Consider the following 27,850-nt stretch of genomic DNA (forward strand, 5'->3'; position numbering starts at 1 on the left):
CAAGACTTTGATGGAAAAGATGGCGAGAGATCGGGCCGCTTTTCCAAAATCATCTTGATTGTAACTTTATTTTTCACCTAGGGCGAATTGTTTTTGTATTCATTCGGAATTTTGAATGGTTTATTGTAATTTTTTCCTTTTAATGGAGATTTTAATTTGAGTAATTTATTGTTTCTGGTATGGGCGATCCCCCCCCCTTGTTATGATCTATTCCTTTTGTTTTTGCCTTCTTTTTATGATTTGTTTGTTCCCGCCTTCCTTTTGTGATTTTGTGTTTTGAGTGTTTCACCTTTTTTCGAGAGTTAATCTAAACTCTTTTGCGTTGGGGAGTTCATTTAAACTTGTTTTGCTTATGCTCACTCAAAACTTGACCCGTCACAAGACACTTTCCACCCATATGGTTATAATCTCCACAAAACTCACAACCCACTTTAACATAAGCAACCGGAGCATTTCTCATATTCATTTGCTTCTTGAGTGCATCCACTTGGACTTGTAGAGAGGCATTCTTAGTCTTCATGGCTTCCATTTCTTGCACTTGGTCTAGAGTCATCACTGACTTTTGACTCGGTGGTCTTCTCCTTTCTGAAGGCCAAGCACTACTCACCATTGCCAACTTGTCCAACAACTCCAAAGCTTCCTCATACGTCTTTTGCATAAGAGAACCCACGATGCCGCATCAATGGTGGCCCTTGTCGTTTCACTCATCCCGTTATAAAAAATTTGAATCACATGTTCCTTCTTGAGGTGATGGTGAGAGACATTTCTTTGTAGATCCTTAAACCGCTCTCAAGCTTCATTCAAAGATTCACCATCGTATTGCATGAAGTCGATGATTTCCTTGGTCAATCTTGCGGTCTTCCCCATAGGAAAATACTTGGTGATGAAAGCTTGAGCTAGATATCGCCAATTGTGAATCGACTCGTTAAGGAGCGATTGGAGCCACAAGCTTTCTTTGTCTCTCAAGGAAAAAGGGAACATGCGAAGCTTAATTGGATCGGCGGTGATATTGTGAAGCTTGAATGTGTTTAGCACCCCTAATAACTTAGCAATATGGGCGTTGGGGTCTTCATTCGCTGAATAGTGCTTGACTTCATCTCAAAGGTAGCCGCTTGGACTGATTGAGCAAAGAACCCGTAGTTAGCACTATCCACATCCGGGGGGAAGAAATCCCCTAAAGTTTGTCTTTGGATCGGTTGAGGTTGATGCGGATTGTCTTCCCTAGGAATTCGTGGCCTAGGTTGGTTCCCATCCTCAAGTAGAGGAGGAGGTGGTGGAAATTGTTGCCTCTCTCCCTCGACTTGAGGATTAAATCTCTCTTCCTCGTATTCATCTTCGTCACCTCCATGATGAAGGGTCTTCGGTTTTTCCTTCGCACACTTATCTCGAAGCTACCGAGGTATTGTGCATACACTAGAGTCAATATCATATACAAACAAAAGCAACACACCAAGCCTAAACCACGACAAAAGAAATTTGAGAAAGAAACAAAAGTAAAACACAAAATAAAAACTAATTCGACCAAGATTCGAAATACTCTCAGTTTACTTAATAACACACTATCCCCGCACCACAAACTTGTTGATAAAAATAGCAACTCGTAATAAAATGGACTTAAGTCCGAGTTGTCGAACCCACAAGGATAGCGGATTAAGTGAGAATGATTTTCTAACGGATCTTAATTCGTCTAGCAATGGAATGGTGAATTGATTCAAACATAATTAAACAACTAAGAATCAAACTAACAAGCAATTGCAACAAACACAATTTAACTAATCGCGGTTTTAACGATAAATAAAAGGCATTTAGGGATTGATAATCATACCTAGGTCATGCAATTAAGGTTTAGTCGAATCAAAATACTACAAGGGCTGAGTCAAGCCTAAAGCGTCGTTCCCGCTCTCTTGAGACTCAAGGAACAACAAAACCGCTATTTAACCACCTATTCAATACCGAGCTCACTCTCGTGACACTAAGCACCACTAAAGGATCAAATAACAATTAATCAATCAACTCTAAGGCCACCTAGGTTCAAACCCACTCTCGCGGTGCCCTAACATAGGTTTATAATCCTATTAGTCAATCTAATCAACCACCTCTCGATGAGTTAATCAAACTCTAAACATGCTTAGGGTAGCTAATCCTAAACAAGCAATAAGCAATAAAATCAATACATGCTTTAAGAACAACTCAACCAATCAATCATACATTTACTAGGGTATCATATCAACCCCCAAATAAGGGGCTTAGCCAATCATGGCTAAGTGAACAACACAACTAACTAAGAAATGATTGAGCATTATAGAGTAAAAACTAGTTACCTTTGTAGAAAACCCAAGAGCAAGCATTCAATGTAAGATTAACATCAACAAAAAATGAAACCAAATCTTCAATTAAAACTTAAAAGCATTCAGTATTAGAGTATTCAAAGCTTGAAGATGATGGCACAAAACTCTAAAAAAATTCTCTACAAAAGGATCATTTCTCTAGCTAAAATGTTGTCTAAAAAGTTATTACATGATACCCTAAAATAAGGATATAGTGCATTATATAGGCTAGACAAAAAGGAAAACAAAACACCTAGTACAAGAGTTGTGTTGCGTTAAATCCGGAAGTGGGCCTCAAGTCTTGTCTTATCTTAAAATTCAAATTATGGGCCTTTTCTCTTTGGCTCGATCAAGCTCCCCACTTAAAAGGGGAGAACTCGATCGAGCTTTAGCTCTTCAAGAGCTGCTGGATTGATTTGCTCATCGATCCCCTCTTCATAAGTGGAGGACTCGATCGAGCCCTTTCTTCTTTTTCCCATTCTTCGCTTGTTTCTTCGCTTTAAGACTTGCTTTTTTTTTGATATTTGGATTCTTCCTTATTTATGCCCAAAACGCTTTGTATTGCTCTATTGTTCTCGAAATGCTAACACACACTAAGCACACAAACATATATAAATAGCATATAAAAAGCAAGCGAAAATGACTCTAAAATATAGGTGCATTTTTGCACCTATCACTCGTCGTCGGGTTTTTTACGCTGATTTTTTCGTCGCCGTGTTTCTTCCTATGAATTTCTCGGCGTCGTTTTTAGATTTTTTTAGATTTTTTAGATCTTTTAGAATTTTTTGTGATAATTTAGATTTTTTGTACACAAATTATTATAGATCTATTGATTTCTTGTTAATATAATTGTTCTATTGTTAATATAAATATTTTATTGTTCATATAATTGTTCTCTTGTTCATTCTCTTATTTTGATGCTACTGATTTCGTACACAACGAATTGATTTATATTTTTATGATGTTTTTACACAGTGAATTGATTTATGTTTTTATGGCGTTTTGTGGTGTTTTTGCTACTGATTTCGTACACAACAAATTGATTTATTTTTTTGTGGTGTTTTTGTTATTGATTTCGCACACAACACTACTTTCTTTTTTACCCGAAAAATATGAACTAAAGAATTTGGGGTTAACTTAATCAAATTGATTTATGTTTTTATGGCGTTTTGTGGTGTTTTTGCTACTGATTTCGCACACAACAAATTGATTTATTTTTTTATGGTGTTTTTTGTGGTGTTTTTGTTATTGATTTTTGCACACAACAAATTGATTTATGTTTTTATGGTGTTTTATTACTGATTTCGTGCAAAACGCACCGATTTATATTTTTATGGTTTTTGCTACTTAAAACAGACAAAAACAATTATATCATTTAATTTTTTTTATTGATAAATACTCTAATTTATATATGAGTAAAGGATTAAAAAAACCCCTGAACTTGACACGAAGTATTAAATAACCCCAAAAAGTGGATCAAATCACCCCAGAACTATGTAAAAACATATCAAATACCCCCTTCCCCACTCTCACCCAAGAGAGTGAACACACTCTCCGGTTTTAGATGGTTTTAGGTGGTTTTGGATGGTTAAAAGCTTAAAATAATCTTTAATATTTATTTCATTCACAAATTTGGTATTTAATTATTTTTAAAAAATTAATTTAACTTTTATAATTTCAAAACTTCATATTTTTTATTAATTTTTATTTAAAATTATAGGACTATTATGCACCTTTTCATTTCATTCTCAGATTTTTTTCTTTTTTCATCTTTTTCATTCTTCTTACCTATTCAAACATTTTCTTTTAACCTATTCCTCTAATTGTTGCTTGAATCCGGTGAAATTTGTTCGTTTCTTTGTCGAAGACAAAGATGAATTCATACGGGTTCGTCTTCGTCTTCAACAAAATGACCAAACTAAAAAAAAGACAATGATTGCTGTTGTGCAAGAATAAATCTCATGTGGGATCTGTTCTTCTTTGTTCTTCTTTGTGAAGAACAGATCGTGAAGTACAAATTCCACCTGGGATCTATTTTTGGAGGGGTGGCCGAAATTGATTTTGGCGGTGGTCGGTCGGCGGCTGATGAGTGATATTAGGGTTTGTTAATTTTTTAGAGTTTTTTTTAATATTTCAAGTGTTTAATTAGGGTTAATTTTGATTAATTATAATTGATTATGAGAGTAATTAGAATTAATTAGGAAAAAGGGTAGAAAAAGGCCCCAATTTTATATTATTTAAATTTTAAATTAAATAGGATTAATTAATATTTTAATCAAAGCTAATTGAGTTAATTGTTCCAATCGATCCGGTTTTATTAAGTTATAGGGTAATTTTCCGGTTTTACGAATTTGATTGTATTTTATATTTCATGTTAAATTCAAGAGGGTTTTTGTCACTCATTTATAAATTTATAAGGGTCGGTGGTGGTTTTCTGGTATAAGGCCAAAAACCACCTCCTAAAAGAAGAACAATGCTTTTTACAATTTATGAGTGAATCCAAATTTGACTAAACAATACCAAAAAATTAGTAAATTATTTTAGAAAAAGAGTCCAGGCTTTTTGGTAAAGAATGTTTCAACTTCAAAGCAAAAACAGTGACAAGCTGACTTGTTAAAATGACAAAAATGGACAGGATTTTTGTAAATTGACTTTTATATCCTCCATCTTATATATTCCCTTTGATTTACATTGTCCTAAAATAGCACTTCTAATCTTTTTAATATTGTTATGGAAAATGTATTAGTTTGAGGGATTTAAATTGGCTCTAACCCATCAAAAAGTCATTTACTTTTAATCTTTTTATTAATTTATATTTTTAAAAATTTGTTATTTAATATATCTATATACTATTCGTCCGCTGTTAATGAATTCTTTTATAAACGCAAATAGTGACTGTCTCGCTTAGTTGTCATTAAGTGATTAACAACTTTCACGTAAAAAATGAAAACGGAGCTCTATACCTTTAAATTCATATTTATTTAGTTTTTCTTTCAATTTTTTTATTCAATAAGCTCCTATATTTTCAAATTTTTATTTATTTATTATCAACATATTGAGTTAGATGGACATTTAAATTCAGACTCTCGAGCGTTTTATGATGAATGTAATATGCACACATTCTCCGTCCAAAATAATGACTTAAAATTTTAAACTAAATTAAATACAAATACCAGTAAAGATAAACAATTTTATAAAAAATTATGTAAACAAATTTTTTAAAATATAGGAGCATTAAGATGAGTTTGACCATTATAATACAATATAACATTGTACAAATTTGAACATAATTAAATTTATTAGATAAAATATTTGCAGCCGTCTTTGAAGTGTCAAAAACTAATTAACTTTACAGTAAACTTTTTATATGTTTTCAAACAATTATATTGATTAAGGAAAAAAAAACAATTATATTGATTAAAATGTAAACATCATACCAACTTCTTTGAAATTAGTACTTATAAAATTATAGATATTAACATTTTATCACCAATTAAAGTAGAACTCGCGAAATTTTTACTGGTTAAACTTGCAAAAATTGTACTCATTATCCAGTCTCAGTATTAATGGTTTTCTCCAATAAAAAAATAAAAATAAAATAAAAGGATACTAAGAAAAACATATTAATGATGAAAATAACCTGCAAAATATTTTTTGTGGGTGATTAATCTTAATTGGTTTAGTTAAACCTTTACCTACATCCTTGCCTTGCAAGCCACGTGCTAGGATTAGTTTATGGTTTTCCATTAAAAAGTAATGCTGAACAAGAATTTAGATATTCATAACATGCGTTAAATATTTAGATGATATGCAATTGAAAGTCATTATAAACCAATTACAGTCGACCGTCTAATAATTAATATACTTGGTAGATCAAAAATTTATTAATTATTATAATTATTAATTTATTGCATTTATATAAAAAATTATAAAAAATATTGAAAAAATTAGGGAAAACACTCTATTTTTGAAAATAATTATAAAGATTACCTCATCAAAAAAAAGATATGGAAAATACTTTCCGTGTTTTTTTATTTCTGTTTTTACTCTGACGTGACTTTCTTTAATATAGCTACCTGGTTTATTTATGTTTTTACTCCCTCTCTTTTATAACTTATTTTTATACTCTCAGAGCAGTTACTGTTTCTCTTCTTCTTCTTCTTTTTTTCTTTTTCTTCTTCTCTTTTTTTTCTCTTTTTCTTCTTTTTCTTCTCTATCTTTTTTTTTCGTCGTTCTCTAATCTTTCACCGATCTGCCGTCGTTTCGCCGCCAATCTGCCGCTCTTCTATATTAAATTTTAGCAATTTTTTTCTTAACTCGTGGTGATTATTACGAGTTATTTTAACGCTCAGATCTGAAAAAATTGCTCTTCAATTTTTTCTGTTTTAGATCTAAAAAATCTGCATAAATAACAATTTTATGATGAAAAAAATAATTTTCTGCAGAACTAACGATTTTATTTGCAGAAAACAGCGTCTGATTATCATATCGTTATCACTATGACGTTATCATATCATTATCATAACACTGCAGCGAAAAACGATTTTTTATTAAGAAAAGTGCTTGATTATCATTTCGGTATCACTAACGTTAGCATATCTATATCATTAACGTTATCATATCAATATCATAATATTATACGGTTATGATAATAATATGATAAGATTATGATAAAGTTATGATATAGTTATGATAAAGTACGTCATGATAATGTTATGATAATATTTTTAGATACTGTTATGATAAAGTATATTGTGATAATGTTATGATAAGTTTATGATAAAAAATTACGATATAGTTATGATAAAAGTACGTCATGATAATATTATGATAATAGTACGATATAGTTATGATAAAAGATAAATAATGTTATGATAACAATATGATAAATTTGATGATAATAATATGATACCGTTTGATAATAATATGATAAGGTATAATAAAATGTTATGATAAAATATGTTATGATAATATTATGATAATATACTATTATGATAAAGTAGGTCATGATAATGTTATGATAATATACTGTTATGATAAAGTATGTCATGATAATGCTATGATAATATAGTGTTATGACAAAGTACGTCATGATAATGTTATATAGCAGTATAATAATCAAACATTATTTTCCATAGATTTTTTTTATTTTCTGCAGTATTATGATAACGGCGTGATAACGTAGTGATAATGATATGATAATCAGACACTGTTTTTCCACAGAAAATCGTTTTTTGCAGAAAATTATTTTTTTCAGATGAAAATCGTTTTTTTCTACAGATTTTTAGATCTGAAAACTGAAAAATTGTAAGATCGATATTTTTTAGGTCTGTAAGTTAAAATAAACCATAAAAATTACAGAATCGATAATTTAAATCTCAAATAATAGTGGAACGACGGCGAAGGCGATGGCGGAGGCGATGGCGGAGCGATGGCGGAGGCGACGGCGGGGCGACGGCGGGGCGATGGCGGGGCGACGGCGAAGGCGAAGGCGGAGACGATGGCGGAGAAATAATGAAGAAGGAGAGAATAAAAATGGAGAAAAGAGAACCATAGAGAGAGAGAGAGAGAGAGAGAGAGTGAAAGTTATATGAGAGTAAAATTCTGAATATTTTGACACGTAGAGTACAAAAATAATTAGACAAAAATCATGAGGTGTTTTTAATATCTTTTCTACACTGAGGTAATATTTCATATTATTTTCTTATTTTAGGTAAACACCTAATAAGCCCAAAAATATTTTAAAGCATCTACATTAATAGATTTAATATTAATATTATATTATAAAAAAGCTAACTAAATACACTTTACAATCACTTAATTTAAAAAGAAATAATTTATATTCAATTTAAAAATATTAATTTGATATCGAACCCAAAAATAATTATCAAGAAGTTGTATTCATAAAGTAAAATAATTTTTAATATCTTTTTTTTACTAGAGATGCTTCACTTATTTTTACTTGTTCATCTAATAACTTTCCTTTAAATTTCTCAAACGAATAAAAAAAATCATAATTTAATGGTATTTCAGCTTCCGCTTTATGAATTAAGATTAGTGTTGCTCAAATAAAGCATTAATTGTTATATTTTTTTTAGAAAAGTCTCTAATAATTAATATTTCTATAGAATATATTTTAAATTTTAATAATTATTAAATAATAGAATTATTAATTATCTGACGTGTAATGAAGTTGGTTTTCTCAATCTTCTATTAATTATTAGAATTATTAATTTATTAAATATTAATTATTAGAGGGTTTACTAAATTGAAAATGAGTTGAGAGTCTCCTTTTGGATGATACTAAATTAGCAGTTGAGATAGTTTTGTGACTTCTCATTAGTTTAATGAATGAAATCTACTTTAAATTCTTCTTCTTTTTTGTTACATTAAATTCTTATTACATACTGTACTTACTTTATTATTAAAGGTTTGAGCATAGTGGGCAAGTTTTGAGGGACATTTCCTTTTCAAATAAATTGAGCGAGATACTTTAAGAGTAGCGCTATTTTCAAATAATTACTAGTAATAGATTTTCAAAATAATTACTAGTAATAAATTTTGTATTTCGATAAAATCATTCGCTTTTTATTGAAATCCATTTCTTACTTATCAATATATATATAAGAGAGTGATTTTATTAAAATAAAAAATACTATTGATTTATCTCTATCGATTGTTGCTTTAAAGATGGTGTTAGCCTATTTAAAAATGTACATTAGATTATTCTAATTGAATTTATTTCATTAATAAATAAAATTCTGGTAATTTTTTAAAAGAATTAAATATTAATATTTTTTAAAAAATTTAGAGAAGATATTTAAATGAATTTTTAAGTTAATTAAATACGAATGGTGTTCATTTATGAATAACTCTAATAAAAAAAATTATTTAAATCACTAAACAATATATCTCTACCATTATATTATCCCTTATATTTGTATCTATAAAAGATTTCCCAATTTTTGATAATGATGTCGAATATGAATATGGAAGAGTAGGTTAATGAATACAAACTTACAATTTTTTATGAGCAAATTATTCTAAGACCCACCACTTATGTTATAATTTATAGATTGTTACCGCTTGTCTAAAAATTAAACGATTTAGTATTTCATTTTTAATTTTACAAGCACTTCTACAACCTTCTGCTAAATATAGGTACCAAATTATTAACGGAGTTAAATATGAGGTACCAAATCGTTTGTAAATAAGGTACCGAATCATTAATATTATTAAAAGTGAGGATCAAATCGTTAATATAATTAAAAGTGAGATACCAAATTGTTTAAAAGTGAATATCAAGTTATTAACGGCTAATAGAAGCCACTAATTGTTGATGAAATTAAAACTGAAATATAAAATCATTTGATTTTCAAATAAAAGGTACCAAACTGTGAATTATAATAAATATAAAGAGTATTAGAATAATTTTTTTTTTTTTTTTATAAAGATCATGACCATTTTACTTACATTGTATTGAAACAATCTTTAAAGATCATAATGTCAATATACTCAGCTATCACCAATTGCTTTATACTTTTACCCCACATATCTAGTCTATTAATAATCATATATTATTAAATACAAGAGTTACAAATTCAAACTTCAAAATAAATATGTAATTATTTGAAGCAAATCAATAGCAAATAGAGAAATTACATTCAAGAAAACCCAATACACCATCTTTATATGTTTTTTCATTTTGATCACGTCCTTTAAAAGGTATTATATAAATTTACCACTTTTTTTTTACAAATCTATCACCAGTATAAAAATTTAGTGTATTTTTCTTAACTCGACAATCAGAATCGACAAAAAAAGGAAGAAGAAGGTATTTTATATCTTAATAAGGGCATTAGTCAGATTATTTATTTGGGACGAAAAGACAACGAATTTCCTCATCGATAATAGATTTGCCAAAAAATAAACGGTGGATAATTTATATGATATTTTTTAAAGAGCGTAATTGAAATATGGCGATTTTATATATAATTAATTTTAAATTGATAAAAGAAACATAGCTCCTTTACATTGGGACAATAATTTAGGAATCTCAAGAATATGTATATGATATATTATTTTATGGTTGTGGTATGTGATAATGAGGGGTAGATTAGTTTTTGTTGTATAGTGAAAAAGGTGAATAATTTTAGATTTGTGCAAATTGTCTTGATGTTCTTCAAAGATTCTGGCTTTTATATAATCAATGCAACTCCCAAAAATTTCTCCATCACTAATATTAAGTACTTTTCAGATTTTATCTCCACTTTGTAATTTCATGTGGTTAACTCTTCAATGCCATACTTCTTTTTTTGCTTCTGGTTTATGGAACAACAAGGCTTTTGTGGACCAGCTCCCTTATTTTGAAGATTTGAATGATTTTATTTAGGATTAATGATTCAATAATGCGTACATTAAATAAATAAATAAATAAATAAATTTAATTAAATATTTTTAATTACTAATTATAGTTTAATTTTAAAAATATTTTTTTTAATTTTAATTATTTAATTTAATTTAATTTTAATTATATGACAATTATGTTGGAGTAATTAGTAAACATGGCGGCCGTGTGGATTAAAAATTATAGGATCAATGTCAGCATATAACACAATTTTGGTGTGTGTTTTTTTCGATTTAAGAACAAACTAAAAAGTGTCTCATCTACTAGTACAACCTTTTTAAATTTTTCATTATATAGTCCGGCATGCATTTTATGCTTTATTTTTTGTTAAAATGACGTCATTTTTGGTCGTATGGACAATCAAAACGACGTCGTTTTAGACATTTATGCTATATATGACATATAATGGAAGGTTGTGCTATTAGTTGAGACGTTTTATAATTCGTGCTTAAATCGAAAAAACGCCAAACATTGTGCTATATAATGACATTAACCAAAAATAATATGATGTATAAAGGTTTATATTAAAAAATAAATTACAAGACATAATCATTGTTTATTTTGTCATACGTAATCATTGTTAAACACTGATTTTTTTACTTTAAACACGAACTAGTTTACTTAGAATTAATTAAAGAAGTAGTAATTATTGATAAAATCTTTATTATAAAGCTTAATTATAAAAATATCTCAGCTTTCCCATTTTTTCTTATGATCCAAAATTTTAAAATCTTCAATTTTAGCTCACTTTATCTTTTTTAATTTTAATTATAGCTAAGAGCTCAAATTAAAGTGAAAAAAGTTTAAATATATCGTCTATATCATTTCATATTATTCTAATTTATTATTTTATCATCAAAAATTCCAAATATAAAGTAAAATGAAGCGTATATTGAATTATTTTTCCACTCAAATTTGAGCAATTGGCTATAATTGAAACTAAAATATAAAAAATGGGCTAAAACTGAGATTTTGAAAGTTTGAGTTATAAACGAAATAGATCTGAAAGATGGGGTATTTTTTGATGATTAAATCTTATTATAATTATTTTAGACTAATTAACTATAATGAAGTATTTATTTAGTCATTAGTACTTATTTTAAATACATTAATAATAAATATTAATTAAGCTAGCATTAATAAGTGATAATTATTTAATTTATACTTTATATGAAATTTCTAGATTTAAATTAACAAATTAATGTTGAACCGTAGTTATGTGTGGCAAATTACTTTTTCATCTAAATCTTTACACATCATAGCTTAAATTATAATCTTTATGTCCTATTTAAAAAAAATCAATTTTTGCATATTCCATCTAAAAGTTTATTGTTGTCATTAACATTTTATATGTAACATCTGTTTATCTCATTGCATTCTAAAATTAATGACTATAATTTCAAACACAATTTATAAGACCATTACTAATAAAGATGTTTTTTATCCTAAATAATAAAAATTTAAATAATATTATTTATTGAATCATTAATTAATTATATTTTGATTCATTACATGGTGTATACGATTATAAAGGTATAACTTTTACTTTGCAATTTAAACTCCATATTTATTAGAATAATTTATTAAGGACAAATTTGGAATAAGTTTTAAATTTATGTAGTACAGTCGACCCTCTAATAATTAATATATGTAATAAATTGAAAATTTATTAATTATTAAAATTATAAATTTATTGAATATTACATAAGACATAATATTGAAGTCGGTTTCTTAAAATTATATTAATTATTAAAAATTACTAATTTATTGAATATTAATTATAAATGGGGCGGTCTACTGTAATCCTAAAAGGTTTAGTATTTTGAGACAGCTATATTTGTCTAAATAAACAATAAAAAAAATAAAAGGAGTAAATATATTTTTGATAGATGCTTAAATTTATGGAATTATAGTCAACCCTCTAATAATTAATATATACAGTGGATTAAAAAAATTATTAATTTATTGAATATTATAAGATATAATATTGAAGTTGGTTCTCTAAAATTTTAGTTTATTAAATAATTATTATTAGAGAGTGTACTGTATTAGGCCTTGTATTTACAAGCTAACAAATAAATTGCATGTTAAGATCCTGCAGTTAATTGAAGGATGGATATTATTTTAATATTTAAATAAATATTTAACATTTTACCTCTAAACTTTTTTATAAATGTTCTAATCGGATAAATATAAATTAAGCTACACAAGGGTGCACATCGTATGATTTTTAAAACCTTGATAATAATATTGAGAAAGAATTGTAGATGAAATTTATGACAAATCATCCGAATCATACGAGATAACTTTAAAGTAAGTAAAGTGAAACTTTTGAAATAAGTTTTGGGTCTAATTCTTTAATTTAATCAAAAAAAAATTATTGATCAAAAAAATTAATATTTGATAACCTTTTAAAAAGAAATGAAAGTTCTGTATTTTTTTTAGATAAAAAGTTCGGTGCCTTTTTTGAAATAAATGAAAGTTTAGTATCTTTTTTAAAATAAATTAAAATTTCGGTAATTTTTTTGAAAAAAATCAAAATCCGGTAACTTTTTAAAATAAATTAAAAAATTCGGTAGCCTAAAAAATATTTAACTCTGAGATTTATGGTAAATTGTCTTGATATATTAAAAGATTCTAACTCTTATATCATAAATGCAACTAGCCAAAGCTTCTCAATCACTCATAAGTACTTTTCATATCTTATCTGCACATTCTAATTTCATGTGGTTCTTCTTCAATGTCCCAATATGCTTTTTAAGCAAATTCTAGCGAAATTAATTCTGACTATGACTATATATATAAAAAATATTATGTATTTTAACACCAAAATGGACATTCTGACTAGTAACCATTTACCACGTTGTTATAGAAAAATTCTCTGATGATGAATAAGAGCCGTTCAGAGAAATTTAGATCTTTTTTTGTCTCATTTATAAATTAAATTGTGTTAAAACACAATTTTTATATTGTACGGTCTATAAAAATCTAAAAGGTTTTTCAATTAAAATATTGTGTTTATCAATTATAATTAAAAGATCAATTTTATATATTTTTCTAATTTTTAAATTATTGCAATTGTATATTTTAATTTATATACATGTATGGAACAACAAGATTGTTAGGATGCAACAACAGCAAAATGCATATGTTAAAGGATAGGATCCATGGATAATAAAATGGAATATGCATAAGTAGTGAACATGGTTGTCAAATCCAAATCGGATCAGCCAGTTCGACCGAAATAACCAAAAACATATTAATTTGCCGTCCGAATTATTATAATAACCCTTTATGTTAGAGAAACGTTTACATTTTCAAACTCGGTTGGTTAATCCATTGAACCGGTCTCATCTTCTTCTTCCTCCTCCTCTTACTTATTTTTTTATTTTTTATTTGTTAACTGTTCTTTTAGATAGGCGATCTTTCTCAAAAATATTTTTCAAAATCATTTTTCACGATATATTTTGAGAATAATATTTTGAGCTGTTTTAAAAATATTTTTTAGAAATTGATTCAACAATTGTCTTTTAGAAACTTTTAAGGAAGTGTTTTTATAAAAATATTGAAAAATTGGTTGAAAACTGTGTTTGAAATTGTTTTTACAAAATGTTCAAAAATGTATTAAAAATCATTATAAATACTTTTTTTTAGAAAACCATTTGAAATCAACATACAAATTATTTTTAGAAACTATTACTTATTTAATAAAAAAGACATTAAAAATTGCTGATTTTTTGTTTTTGAGAGATATTAAGAATTCTTTTTAAAATCGGTTTTTTAAAACTATTTTAGAAAGTATCAAAAATACTTTTAGAAATCATTTAATTTTTTTTAAAACCATTTGAAAAATAATCAAAAAATTATTGCAAAATATGTTTAGGATCATTCAAAACTGTTTTTTTAAAATGCTGAAACATAATGTTAAAAACTGTTTGTAGACATTTTTGGAAATTGTTTTCTAAAAGATACTGAAAACTAATTTTCAGAAAGTATTTGACATATTTTTAATAATTATTCGATACCATTATTGGCGCAGCGGGACGCAAGGGTCCGGATCGTATATTTCAATTCAAAATCGAAATTTCAACAATCCGGATCAGAAAATTGATCATATCAATAATAAATGGACCGTCGTATCATTTATTAATTAAAATACACATCCAGAAATCGTAAGAAGAATACCTATATTGATTCTCCAACTATTCTTTCTTAAAAACGGTTGCTAACTATATTTTGAAAAGCTGCTTGAAATCATTTTAAGGACATTTTCATTTTAAAAATAGTTAAAAAATGTTTTTAACTATTTGAAACCAAAAACATTTTATGGTGAAACATGTCGGAGACAAATTCGGAGTAGAACATAAAACCGCAAGAGTCAAATTCGGAGTAGAAAATAAACATAAAAAAAAAATTCGGAGTAGAAAATAAACATTTTTCAGATTTAAAAAAAAAAAATTATTTCTACAAAAAGCCCAGAGATAAAAGCCCTTGAGCCCTTTACAAGTCATCAGATGCTCCTTGATTGAACCCTTTACAGACGATTCTTCCTGCATCACTGCGTGTATTAGTTATATACAAATTATGGTGCTGTACCATTTTTCATTTGAGTTGGACATTATATGTTGGGTTGAAATTCCCTTAAATTCAAATAAATTTAAATTTAAGAGGTTCATGTTCACAATCTACACTATTTAATATAAAATGAGCTATGTAAATTAATTTAATTAACATTATAATTTTTTTGTTTGTTCATTTTATAATGAATGATATAAATTATGAACATTGACCCCCTCAAGTTCAAAATAAACGTAAGGAAATCTCAATCCTTAAATGTTCTATTCTTTCTTCTGCTAGTATGCAAGGTGTTGAGCTTGAATAGTTTGTGCATACACTAAAACCTAACTATTCTATGAACTTCATGATAGAAATAAGTTATCAACATATCTTACAATCCATCTTTTAGTCCCTTACAAGGATTAATTTGTCATTATAAATGCCCCCTCTCATAGCAGAAAAATAAATAAATAAATTTGTACATGTGATACAAAATAGCAAAACCAAGGAACTAAAGAACATAAAGCAAAATGAGCAAATATAATGATATCAATGCAGCCTCGTCAGCTCTTCCACTCTCTTGCATAGCTCCTCTGCCGAAACTTCCATTGCCTTGGAGATCTCATCCATTCGATTCCGGCTGAGATCAAGGAATGATTCGATTAGATCTCCGTCTAAGAAGTTTTTAGCTTCGCTTGTTTTCTTCTCATTGTTGAACGATCTCCATTGCTCATGGTTCAGCCCTCCAACACCTTTAATCACTCTCCGTAAGTTCGATTGGAGCTTCTCCAAGAAAAGAAATTGCTCATGAGGAAGTGAAGCAATGACCCCAATTACACCATTCACAGTCCCAAAAATAACAGTTGGGATTTGGCCCACATCGGAATCTGGGAGGCGCATCACAAGGGAACCATGTCGGAATCGATTCACAAACTCTCCAAGATGATATTCGCCTAGCACCTCAAGACGGCCTCGTTCCTCATCAGTAGCGCCTTCACTGTTCTTCCTGACTGTAAATAAGTTAAAGTTATTTTCAGCACCCAGGTAGATGTCATCATCAAGAATCTCAACAGCTGACATCCAATTTGCATTGTAGTCACGAGCTCTCTCCTCAATAGCACCTTCCTCGTGCTGAAAAACAGCAAAGAATTGGTATTGAAAACATCAAAATGACAGGGATGTAATGTGGTTAATGTGAATTCTCTTACCTTGTAAATCAGCAAAGAGATTGACTTCATCAAATCACCAACAACTATGAAATCTCCACGTGTTTGTACATAAAGGGCAAGTATGTGTCCGTGATGCCCACATTCAGATTGCAGCTCACGGGAACCATCATCTCGAAGCATCCATTTGTATAATTGGATTTTCTGATTGATAGCAGCTAGCAGTTTGCCATTAAAAGAGTTTAGAGAATAAACAGCCCCCTTAGTTTCCTTCTCAACCATAAGCTGCAACTTTCCATCTTCGACCAAGAAAACCAATATTCGGCCCTAAAAAAGTAAGAAGCAGAATGATATAATGGCAGTTCTTCACAATTCATATTTTTAACTTGCAAGAAAAATTGTACAAGAAGTCAATGCGTATTTTACCTTAGTTGGCTCATTTTCCTCTGGCATAACATAAGCAGTCCCAACACAGTAATACAAATTAGCATCATCAGAAAAGGAGCAGCTCAGAATGGAACAACCATACTCAAATGGGTCAAGTTGGTAAGTTGATATAAATTCAAAGGTTTGATCATCCAATAAACGAATAAAGTGTGTCTCAGGTTCTTCCGCACTAGCTTGGTGTTTCAAACTACAAATGGCAAAAGTCCGAGACTGCTCCTGATGACAGATACGCCGTGCATGTTCCCCCAACGGAATAGAGCGGATGTGAAGCTTTTGGATATCATCAATGGTGCCAATAGTAAGTTCACCTTCTTTTGCAATCGCAAGGCTGTTGACAGTAGATAGCCAATTGATGAAAAAGAAACAATTTAATAGCAGAAACAGTAGAAAAGGCATTCATCTAGTCACAGCCTGATACCCGTGCACAATTGTGATGAGCAGATTTTGAGCCGTGACAGTTTGGGCCTTGGGTTTTTTTGGCACTATTTAACAAATTGTATTATTTCTTTGCAAAGTTTTCATGTGATGACCTACCAATTATGTCCACTTGCATTGCACTCAAAGAAAATGAAATTGTTTGAATGCCAAAAAATATAAAATTCAACTACAATCCATTAATATTAAATCCAGAGAGTTAAAAATATCACAACAGAGCGCCTTTAGTTAACGAATGTTATGCCACTAAAGTTGCAAATAACTCGCAACGAACAAGATAATTATGACCGTGCAAATTATAAATGATCCAAGAACCAACATAAAAGAACTTTAAAGAAACATGTTTCTAGCATTAACATTAATATTACTATCATAAATAATGCTTGCAGAAAACTTACCTGTCAGGGAAAGCAGCAGAGTTGAAAGGACACATGTGACTGACTTCTTTTAAATTTACATTGCTATATAGGAGTTTCTTATTACTGCTATAAATGACAGTTGGCCTATCTGATGCAGCAAATACATGTGTGGTGTTCTTTGATGAGAAAGTACGGAGTGTTATAGGCTGGGTTCCTAAAGACACCTTTTTCCTGTCCGTCAACTCGCCAGTATTCAAATTCAATAAGAAGTTCAAAAGATGGCCATCTCCAAGGGCGCATAACAAGTATGATATCTGAGCAAGAATAAAGAACAGTGAAACGAGGAATTAGAATTTATGAAATTTAATTCACTTGCCAAACTCCTTTCTCGTGCCACCCCAAATTCCATATGACATGAAGTAACTTCACCACAATTAAAACAAACCACAAACATTTAGAGTGGAACAATAATATCAATAATCATTAATCAAATAAAGATGCAAACACCCTTATAACATGATAAAGTATCAATTCTCCATATCTATTATAACACAAGAAAATAAATCTAATTGACCCACAAAATAATTTTCCTCATTGATCAAATGTATAGACACGCAGAATTTAATCAAATTTCTATAATCTTGATCCTAAATATTTAATTTCCTGAAAAGAGTTATCTCCCTCATGAATATGAGGTTAAAATTAACTGCCAATTATGGAATCTTTTGCACATCTTATATATTGTATTGTGTGCTATGTACACAACAATCAAATAAGTATAGCGGCAAAACATAACATCAGAGGTGAAGAAAGTTCATGTTTGTATTGTATGCTATGTACACAGCAATCAAATAAGTATAGCAACCAAACATAACATCAGAGGTGAAGAAAGTTCATGCATACATTGTATTGTATGCTATGTACACAGCAATCAAATAAGTATAGCAACCAAACATATCAGAAGTGAAGAAAGTTCATGTATAAGCATACCCCTTCAAAGGAACATAGGAGAACAGAACGCGGTATTATCTCGCCTCCCAAATGCTCCTTTGCTATGAGATTCAGGTCAGGCAATGAAAATATTCTAACACTTATATCAGTCCACATTCCAACTGCAGCTAACTGACTATAGGTAGAATTTTCACCAATAGGATTAATGTCAAGACATGATATCTCACACTCCAACTGAGCATGTTTAGTTTCTGTCAGTACTCCATCGCCAATTTCCAGGTAGACTAAATGGCCACCACCAGTTGCCACTAAAACCTGTGGTAGAAGCAGCACAATAGTGAAAATCAATTTGTAACTTTACAAGCTCATGCACCCCAAATGTCAACAAGAATATCCAAACAGACAATAAGAGAAGCTGATACCCATGTTTAGAATGTCCTTTGGAATATGGATACAGATTTTGAAATAAAGTACATTCCATGACTACCAATATAACTCCCAAAAAACAAAAAAATCTATACGCATTTAGTAATAAGTAAAATCATCCAACTTCCAACTTTGGGCAAAATCACTTAAAAGGTATGAATATCAAACATCTGCTGTATCCAAATAAATGATAAAAGGCAACTGCATGACCAGTATCTAGCAAAGACAAATTCGAAGGATATATATATATATATTTTACAGATATAACTGCTTTCTATACTTCAAAACATACAAAAAAATTGGCAAGCTTGAATTTCCATCACGAGTAAGTTTTGATGTGCATCAAAGAAGAAACAAGTAAAACAGCATGCTTTGGACAATATGCAATGAAAACCAAAAGCTTAGTTAGCAGACAAGGTGCTTCAGTAACATCAGAGCCTGAACAGGGAGTAAAATAAGATCTTGCTTGCCAGATGAAATCTTAGAGGTTGACATGTCAACCCAATGTACATGCTTGATAGAGATGATACATTATTCAATATAGTATCAATTTTAACTCTATTTGTGTATGTAATTAATGTATCTATCTTACTTTCTAATAAAATGAGTGACAGAGAGACGGAGAGTAACAAAATAAGGTAGAATAGCAAATTACACTTTGCTCCCAAGTCAATACAGAGATGTATTGCCTTAGTACTGCCGATTGATTTTAATTACCTTGATAGCAACTGGTTGCATATTCGAAGCAGTGCTCAATTAAAAAGTTTGCATTGCGTCGGGCAGATCTCAAAAGGCTACCAAGTTCAGAAAAGTATACACCTTTCAGATTCCAGTATTTTTTATTTAACAGCTTTATTTTGCATGCAATAGTTATTTGTGAAGTATCATGGTTAAATCAACTACTATAATGGCCAATATCAACAGAATATCTTAACTTAAATTACTAGCCATATTATAATTGAAAGAGGCAGAGGATCTGAAGATTGGATATTTACCATAACTTCACAAACTATTGACAAGCAATTAGCACCAAGTATGGCAAACAACCACATATACAGTTGTTGCAAATGGCATGACATGAAATGCATATATGCCATTCAAATTTCAAAGTACGGCAGTTCTATGGAAAAAGCACCATACATCTAAGCCAAGTTCTTTCTAGGACCGTTATCAAATCAATATGATCCCGACGTGAATATCATTTTTGACTTCCTTTTCCATAATTCACTGAATTTTATTCATCTAACATTACAAAGCCATCACTTTATTCATTTCTTGTTATAGTTTGTGCATCATCTAATTAGATGAAATGGTGCCTGGAAGTGTATCAAAACAAACATATCCCAAGTGCCAAGTAATCCCCTCTTCAATAACAACTTGGATAAACTGCAATTATGTTCTCAAGTACTAGAATTTCTAGTCTCGACCGATCTTCTGACAACCATAATAAGTAACCATAAGAATAGCAATGATACTGAGAATCTAGCTTGTTGACAGTTCCAAGGTAAACAAAAGTATGTTTTATCATGCTGACATTAAGAATCCAGCTTATGATTGATCTATTATCTAAACCTTAGAAACTATGAAAGACAAACCTGGGTTGCATTAGCAGTGGCAACATTAATTGAATAATCTTGTGGAGCTTTCCACTCATTTAGTAGTTCTCTCGTTGTAGAACTGACCAGTCTCACAGAACTTGAAGTGACCTGTAGCGATTGAAAAGTTAGCACACCTAATCACAATAAAGATAAAGGACTTATAAAGTAATTCGTAACCAAATATAATTAATTTAAGGAGATGAACTGTCATTTTGGTTCATTAATTAATTATTGAACCCTGACAGGAGAAGAGTACATATTCAGAAGAAGCTTAAACTCACTTGCACAAGCTGATTGTAAACAGCAAAATGGCAGAATAAAGTCTGCACTTGTGAACAGAAGCCCTCTATTTCAGTTTCTTCCAACTCGTCCTCAAGATTCATAGCCAAAATTCGAGTCTCACTAATGAAACTAACCACCAAGAAGGTGTCAAATGAATCATCAGTGGAAGATCTTAGTGACCACATGCCTTTGATGCCTTGAAGCTCAACAGATGCCTATTTTACACAAAGTGGCCATACAAGTTTTCAGTAAAATATACTAATAATAAAATATCAAAAAGAACTAATCCATATACAGTAACCTGTTCATTTATTCCAATTCCATTTCGAACTATGCGAAGAGAACCATCCTTGTAAGCTCCAGAGCACGTCACAACCTGACCTTGGCCTTGCCTCTCAAGGTCCACCACACAGAAATCAACAATCGGTCCCAAATTTACATAACTTTCCAAGACTTCAACATATGAACCTTTCACATCAGGTTGTAGATTTAGCTTTACAAGCTGTATGCCACTGGTAAACATTAGTAGTGCTACTCTAAGACAGCAACAAACAACCAGAACTGGAAAAGTATAAGGGAAATGCCACAAACATCTCAGAATTACTTAATCTACAAAGGTATTAGAGAAAACAGGTCTGCAGTCATAGAGATTGAGGTATGGCATCCAATACACATATGGGACTCAAATCTGAAACTATCAAATGGCTGTTAGTTGATCACACTTCTCAAGATAAATTTTGGGAAATGCCACACAAACATGTAAGAATTACATAATTTACAAAGGTATTAAACAAAACAGGTCTGCAGTCATAGAGATTGAGGTCTGGCATCTTAAACTGAGTATATCTGAAGTACAAAATATGAGAACATATAGTATCGGGTCTCAAAAGATCTATGTAAAATCTGAAATCTCCATGCCAGCTGGAGGTGTATACTGATGGTTTGAATGTCATATTTGTCATTTCCCCCCTTGTTAACAGTCAAAGGTGCTAACACTCGAATTTTTTTCAGGCCAAACTCCAAAATGTTATCCCAACGATCTAAATGAACCCATTTGTAAGTAGCCAGACTGCTGAAATTGCGGCTACATGGTTTTGGTTTGGGTAGTTTGGATCAGGTTTGACCTCTTTGCTGTCAGTTATTTGTTGGCATTTTTAATTGAGCTTCATTTAAAAACAACGTCAATCATTTGGATTCCCAAATCATTACAAAATTATTTAGAATTTCTAATAATAATCTCGAAATTGTTAGTGAGACGTACTTTTTATTGATCACACTACAAAATCTAATAAACATTCATGTAAGTTAAGATTAACTTTACGCAAAAGTTCCACAGAACTTACAAGTATATATTTATGGGTGGTTTAATTGGTCTTGTTTGGTAATTCTGAAGGCAAAACTGTAAACTGAACCAACCTTCAGTTTAGAAATTTTGTTAAGCAAAACTGAAATGCCACTCAGTAGAACCCATTTTTAAGCTTGTTTTGATTCGGTTCCATTGAGTTGCGGCAGATTCCAGTATGTGAGCCCTTACTACCAAATACCAACAAGGGAAGGCAGGGAGATAGCTCACATACCAAATACCAACAAGGGAAGGCAGGGCACTATCTCCTGCTACATCCTGCCTTTTTGGCTCTCCAGCTCCTCGTCTGCCGCTAGAGTCAAATAAAGAACTTCAATGACTCCTATAGTTGTTTGTTTTTAAAAAATGACTCCTATAGTTGATTATGCAAACTCTGATTACCAATAATTAAGTTGTCTAATCTAACAAACATGTGTAATATTCATGCTCGGCCAACAAGACCGAGTTGTACGAGATCTTACTAACAAACAGCACTATTGAACACAAAACATAATGTCATTCCAGAAGTTATTATTGGAACATCAATATACAATACTAATGTGTACAATACCTGTGAATCTCCATAGCTTGAACCTATGTACACAACTGCATTATCGAGATATGATATGGTAGACGCAATTGAAGTTTCTCCCAAGAGCTCAATTTTGAGCCCAGTAACCCTGCAGTGTAAGTTTAGCCAATTTTGAAAAGATTACACCATCAGTGCAGGATGTTCAATTCTCAATCCTTTCCTACCAAAAAAAAAAGAATCTCGAGGCATAGAATTTCATAGAAGATTCACTCACTTCTCTTTTTCATGTGTTATGACAAGAAGGTGAATAAGCCCAGCATGATCGCCAAGTAAATATCTAGAACCATCAGCGTCAACTCTTCCATATGCTCTTGTGATTGACTGGAAGTGGAAATTAAGCATCAGCAAGAAAAGTAATTAAGAGAGAGAAAATAAGAAGTTCCCAGAGAAAATGACTGGTAACATACAGGCCTTATCGGGATAGCTTTAAATGCATTTGCACTGCAATAGACAATTGTTTCTTCACCAATAATAAGAACACCACAAAGAGGTGGCGGCACTGGTATTAGCAAATCAGCCCCATTGTCTAGATTGTTCTGAGCCCATGGACCCTCCACAAAATCTTTATCTTTCAGAGCAACCTCATATGTTTTAACATGACGAGCATCTTTATTATCCTGCAGCAGTGAGAGCAATTTCTAAGGACATTCACTCTTGTCTGCCCTACTAACTACGTGGTTACATAGAATAGAATAAATTCAGAAGGTAGGTACAAAAGGCCTCTTCATAGAGGCCAATCATAATAAGGACAACGCTAACATTTCTATGGATGTTTTTGTTCTTTCCCCTGACAGATGATAAATTAATTCTAAGCCTTAAGCGCACCATAGCCCGAAGCAGTGTACAAGAAAAGAATTGAGTTTGACGCAATGTAAAAGAGAAAAATTGAAGGACCATTTAAGCACGGGAAGAATGGAAAGGAATGAGGCAAGGCTACACTATCAAATCAAGCACATAAGATCAGAAGTATGCATAAGTTAGAAAACTAAAATTGAACAGAAATTAGTGACCACACACGTGGTAGTCAAGTCATTGTTGCTTCCTTAGCACTTCTCCAGCAGGCTCCAAAGCACTATGACTTTGAATAAATTTTTTAAATGTCTTTTGAGTTTCAAAAATTGCCTATACACATCTGATGGTGCACAATTTGGTGTTTTACTTTGAGTATATTCTATGATTAAACTGTAAGCACTCTAAATCTTTTCCTTGAACAAAAATAATTATTCAGATGAAAATATGGCTCGAAGAACCACATTGCCGAAGCGGAAGTAAACATGTACAGTGAAAATTTTGGGACCTGGTAGAGGACAACAATTGTTGGCTTTGAGCAACCATATAGAAATTTAATATCCAGAACTTGAAGTTCTTCAAGCCTGAAAAGAAGACCATAAGAATTAATACTTTTAGACTTATAAACTTGTAACTGAAACAATGGTCAGTGAAATAAGCACGTAAATCAAGAAATTCATCAGCAAACAGAAACACAGATGTCTAATTCAATTGATGTTGAATAGTATGAAACTAGATGTCTAATTCAATGCTAGATATTTGCTTAACTCTATTATATGAAGCACAAAAACATAATTTAAAGAGAGAATCTCAATTTCTGAAATGTTTTGGAAACAGAAATTATCGGAACTAAAACAAAATGTTTTGGGCCCATGTCTGCAATAAAATTAGGAAACTTGTTCCTTTAGAAACAAGTTTTTCCAATTTTTTTGAAGAGTTTAGCACAAATGGACATTAATCTAATTTCTCCTCATTTTCCACCTTCTTCCATCAGACTCTAACATAAAAAAAAGTCATGCTCTTCCCGTTGAAAATCTAATCCTTTCTTCTTCTTTCTTCATATTCAATAAATGAATAAGGTGGGTGTATATGGATAAGGTGGGTGAATGAACTGATTCCTTTTTACTATCTGGTACCCTACCTTCATTAGGTAATTTTTCTTTCTTTCTACAGTTATATATCTCTCTCTCTGTCTCTTTTATTATAATTGCATAATAATGGATAATTACATTTACTTGAATATTATTTTAATTCTTTATTTCAAATAAAAATTAGAATCAATAAATATATTTTTATTTTTGTAATATTTATTTGTATACCCTTATAGTAAATTTATTTACACATTTTCTTTTCTTATTTTTTTGAGAAATATCATTCCTAGGTGTTCATTTCTGCTTCTGTTACCTTTTCTATTATCAATTACATTTTCCCTTCTAATCCAGATTTATTATTCAACAGAATAAAAGATATGAAATTAAGAGTAACAACAACCAACTATATGAAATCAAGAAAAACAAAAAAACAGCTATCCATATATTTCTATGTGTACCCATTGCTCTGCATGCTTACGCCTATCGAAGTAAAGAAATAGCCAGATGTGGACCATTCAATATGGAGTCTTTGATAATAGGACTTGTATTAATTATAAACAGAAGATTTCACACCTTATGTTAAAAGCTTCTTTGAGCTGGCCTTTGTTATCAAAAGGAATGACCTGAAAGAATAAAAGTGAGAGAGATTTATGGTCACCGTGTCATTCTGAGAACGATAATGAAGAAAGAAAGGGCATCCTAAGTTTAAAAGCAGCAAGTCTCACAACATTATGTCAAAACAAAAGTCGTAATAGTAGGCATGAAAGCAATCTCACACCATAATGTCAAAGTAAAAGTTGGAAATGTAAGCAATCACACACCATAATGTCAAAGTAAAAGTTGGAAATGTAAGAGAGGAACTATGTACCTTGAACAGCCCATCATATAAATGGAGTCCAATTAATCGACAGTCTGGATCAATTATGCCAATCTACATAAAAGGGAAGAGAGGAGGGCCAGGAAGGTCAGAGATATAAGAGTTCATGTGACAGGTTTTTATAATATATTTCAAAAAATGAATAGGAGATGAAAAAAAGAAATTACTTGGCCATTGTCTGTTGGACGACCTATACGGTCTGATACATCCCCCATCGCTCTTTAAAAAAGTGAAAAAGAAGCTAGTCAACACAAATATAAAAAGTAGAGATTCAAAAATTATATGTCAGATAACAAATGCTACCTTAAATCATAATACAAGGAAACAGTTTTACTAAAAAGCAGTTAATGTTTGGGAGAGTGAGGAGACTGTAAGCTCATAAAATCCACAAAACTTAGTTAAAATATATAATGCACTAGATTCCAAAAAAGAAAAGCTAAAAAACAGTTTTTTTTCAGCTTTAGCCAGTTATCTATAGTCTCCATGTATTCCCCATTCTTTGCTAAGTTATTCATACAGCAAAGCATAAGTACACATCCTACCCAACTCCCACGAACATAAGAAATCCAAACAGCCTCTTCTTCCAGGCGGTTTGTTGCACCATTTTTCTTTCCTCGGTAAGGTGCCAAGGAAACATAAAAGTTGCTAGTGGACCAACTGAGTATAACTTTTCTAGGTGGACTAGCTAATAGTCAATTCAACAACGCTGAAGTTCAAACCATGCATGGCCTATAACTGATTCACTTAATCTGTTTTACAGTTCAGCATCATTACAATTTAGTGACACTCGAAAACTATGAACACACAAAGTGTGCCGGCAACAGTTTCCTAGAGTAGATTGTCTAAAATGAATGCATAAATTCACCTATTCAAATTCCTAATGGGAAAATGAATAAAGTTTAAAGTTTAAACCTCGTAATAAGCTCAGACGCCTCAGAATCCCACTGAAGAACACAAAACTTATATCTTTCTGTGGCAATAAACAGAAAATCTTGTGCTTCACCCTGTAACAAATCAATCAATGATTAGCAAACAAACAAATAACAACTACGCAATACAAAATGAGATTAATGTAAATACTTACATGTGGTCGAAATAGTTCAAGTGTCGCGATTCTTCCATATATCGGAACATCTAACATAGGCTGCTCAGAAAATCAATTAAACACAAATCAATTGCTTCTCCAGTTTTTAATTCGGAAAGGCTAATACGAAATATAGAACCTAAATTTTTTAATATGTACGACGGATAACAGTTACCTGTAAGCCCTGAGGAGTGAGTAAATGAATTTCGATGCGAGTGCATTTCCTGAAAAGCATATCATAGATTGCATACAGACAAAAAAATAATTAAAAAATAACGAACATATTCTTTAAAATTAAAAACAACAAAATAAATAACAAAAGAGCACACAAATTTAAAATGTTATCGAATTAAACTAAAAACTAATTCTCTGCACAAAAATGATAAACTGAAAAACGAAATGAGAAAATATTCTACAAAATTAAACAAAACTAAAACCCTAAACTAAAACTTTAATCTAATAAAACACACAGGGAAACATAGATGCAACTATATATAAAAATAAACAAACAAATTATAGATTAGATTAGGTTAAAGATGAGATTAAATTACGCAATGATGAGATTGAGTTCTTGAGGACCGGTGAAATTGCCGACACACGAGTGAGTGACATTTGTAGGTTTTTGTGCCGTTACGACGTAGTTCCATATACTCATCTCGCTGCTTCTGATATTAGTCTTACTCGCTCACTGCTCGGCTCTTCTCCGGCTGAGCCTTACCTGCCGCCGTCTCTCTGTGTGCTCGGTGCTGCTTCCTCCGGCTTCTCTGAGCTGGTTTCTTTAGCAGTAGGTGCTGCTCTAGAAGCATGTGATTTTGTTATTCGGTGAGTAGCGTTTGCATTTCATATTAGTAGCATCCGACGTCGTTTCAGTGGCTTAAACTTTTTCCATTTTTTTTCCTGTAATTTGAAATGGTCTCTTTTGTATTTTTAACAATTCTTTTCAACTCAAAAATATTATGAAATGGTCTAAATTTTAATTTTCCTCTTTAATCTCCTCTAAAATAATAAAATGAACAAAATGAACAAAAATATTTTCTTATTAAAGTGAAATAATAACTTTATTTTTAAATAATTTAATTTTATATTATTTAATATTCCACAAAAATAATCATTATGAATT

The 27,850-nt window shown here is 30.7% G+C and overlaps 1 protein-coding gene and 1 non-coding gene across 2 annotated transcripts; one reads left to right on the plus strand and one right to left on the minus strand.

Annotated features, from left to right (window-relative positions):
* Positions 1–745: 745 nt before the first annotated feature.
* LOC126675969 (small nucleolar RNA R71) lies at positions 746–852 on the plus strand. Its single transcript, XR_007640149.1, has one exon. It is a non-coding gene; the product is annotated as a small nucleolar RNA R71 (small nucleolar RNA).
* A 14,790-nt stretch (positions 853–15,642) lies between these two features.
* LOC126671834 (DNA damage-binding protein 1) lies at positions 15,643–27,549 on the minus strand. Its single transcript, XM_050365640.2, has 19 exons — positions 27,282–27,549; positions 26,906–26,954; positions 26,731–26,790; positions 26,559–26,650; positions 25,814–25,865; positions 25,638–25,700; positions 25,343–25,392; positions 24,187–24,262; positions 23,297–23,506; positions 23,104–23,210; positions 22,869–22,977; positions 21,257–21,457; positions 20,955–21,170; positions 20,671–20,781; positions 18,689–18,964; positions 17,738–18,012; positions 16,884–17,232; positions 16,500–16,784; positions 15,643–16,422 (listed from the first exon to the last, which is right to left on the minus strand). The coding sequence occupies exons 1-19, from the start codon at positions 27,383–27,385 to the stop codon at positions 15,841–15,843; spliced, it is 3,267 nt and encodes a 1,088-aa protein (XP_050221597.1). The 5' UTR covers positions 27,386–27,549; the 3' UTR covers positions 15,643–15,840.
* Positions 27,550–27,850: the final 301 nt, after the last annotated feature.

Source organism: Mercurialis annua, linkage group LG3, assembly GCF_937616625.2.
Source record: "Mercurialis annua linkage group LG3, ddMerAnnu1.2, whole genome shotgun sequence".
Lineage (NCBI taxonomy): Eukaryota > Viridiplantae > Streptophyta > Magnoliopsida > Malpighiales > Euphorbiaceae > Mercurialis > Mercurialis annua.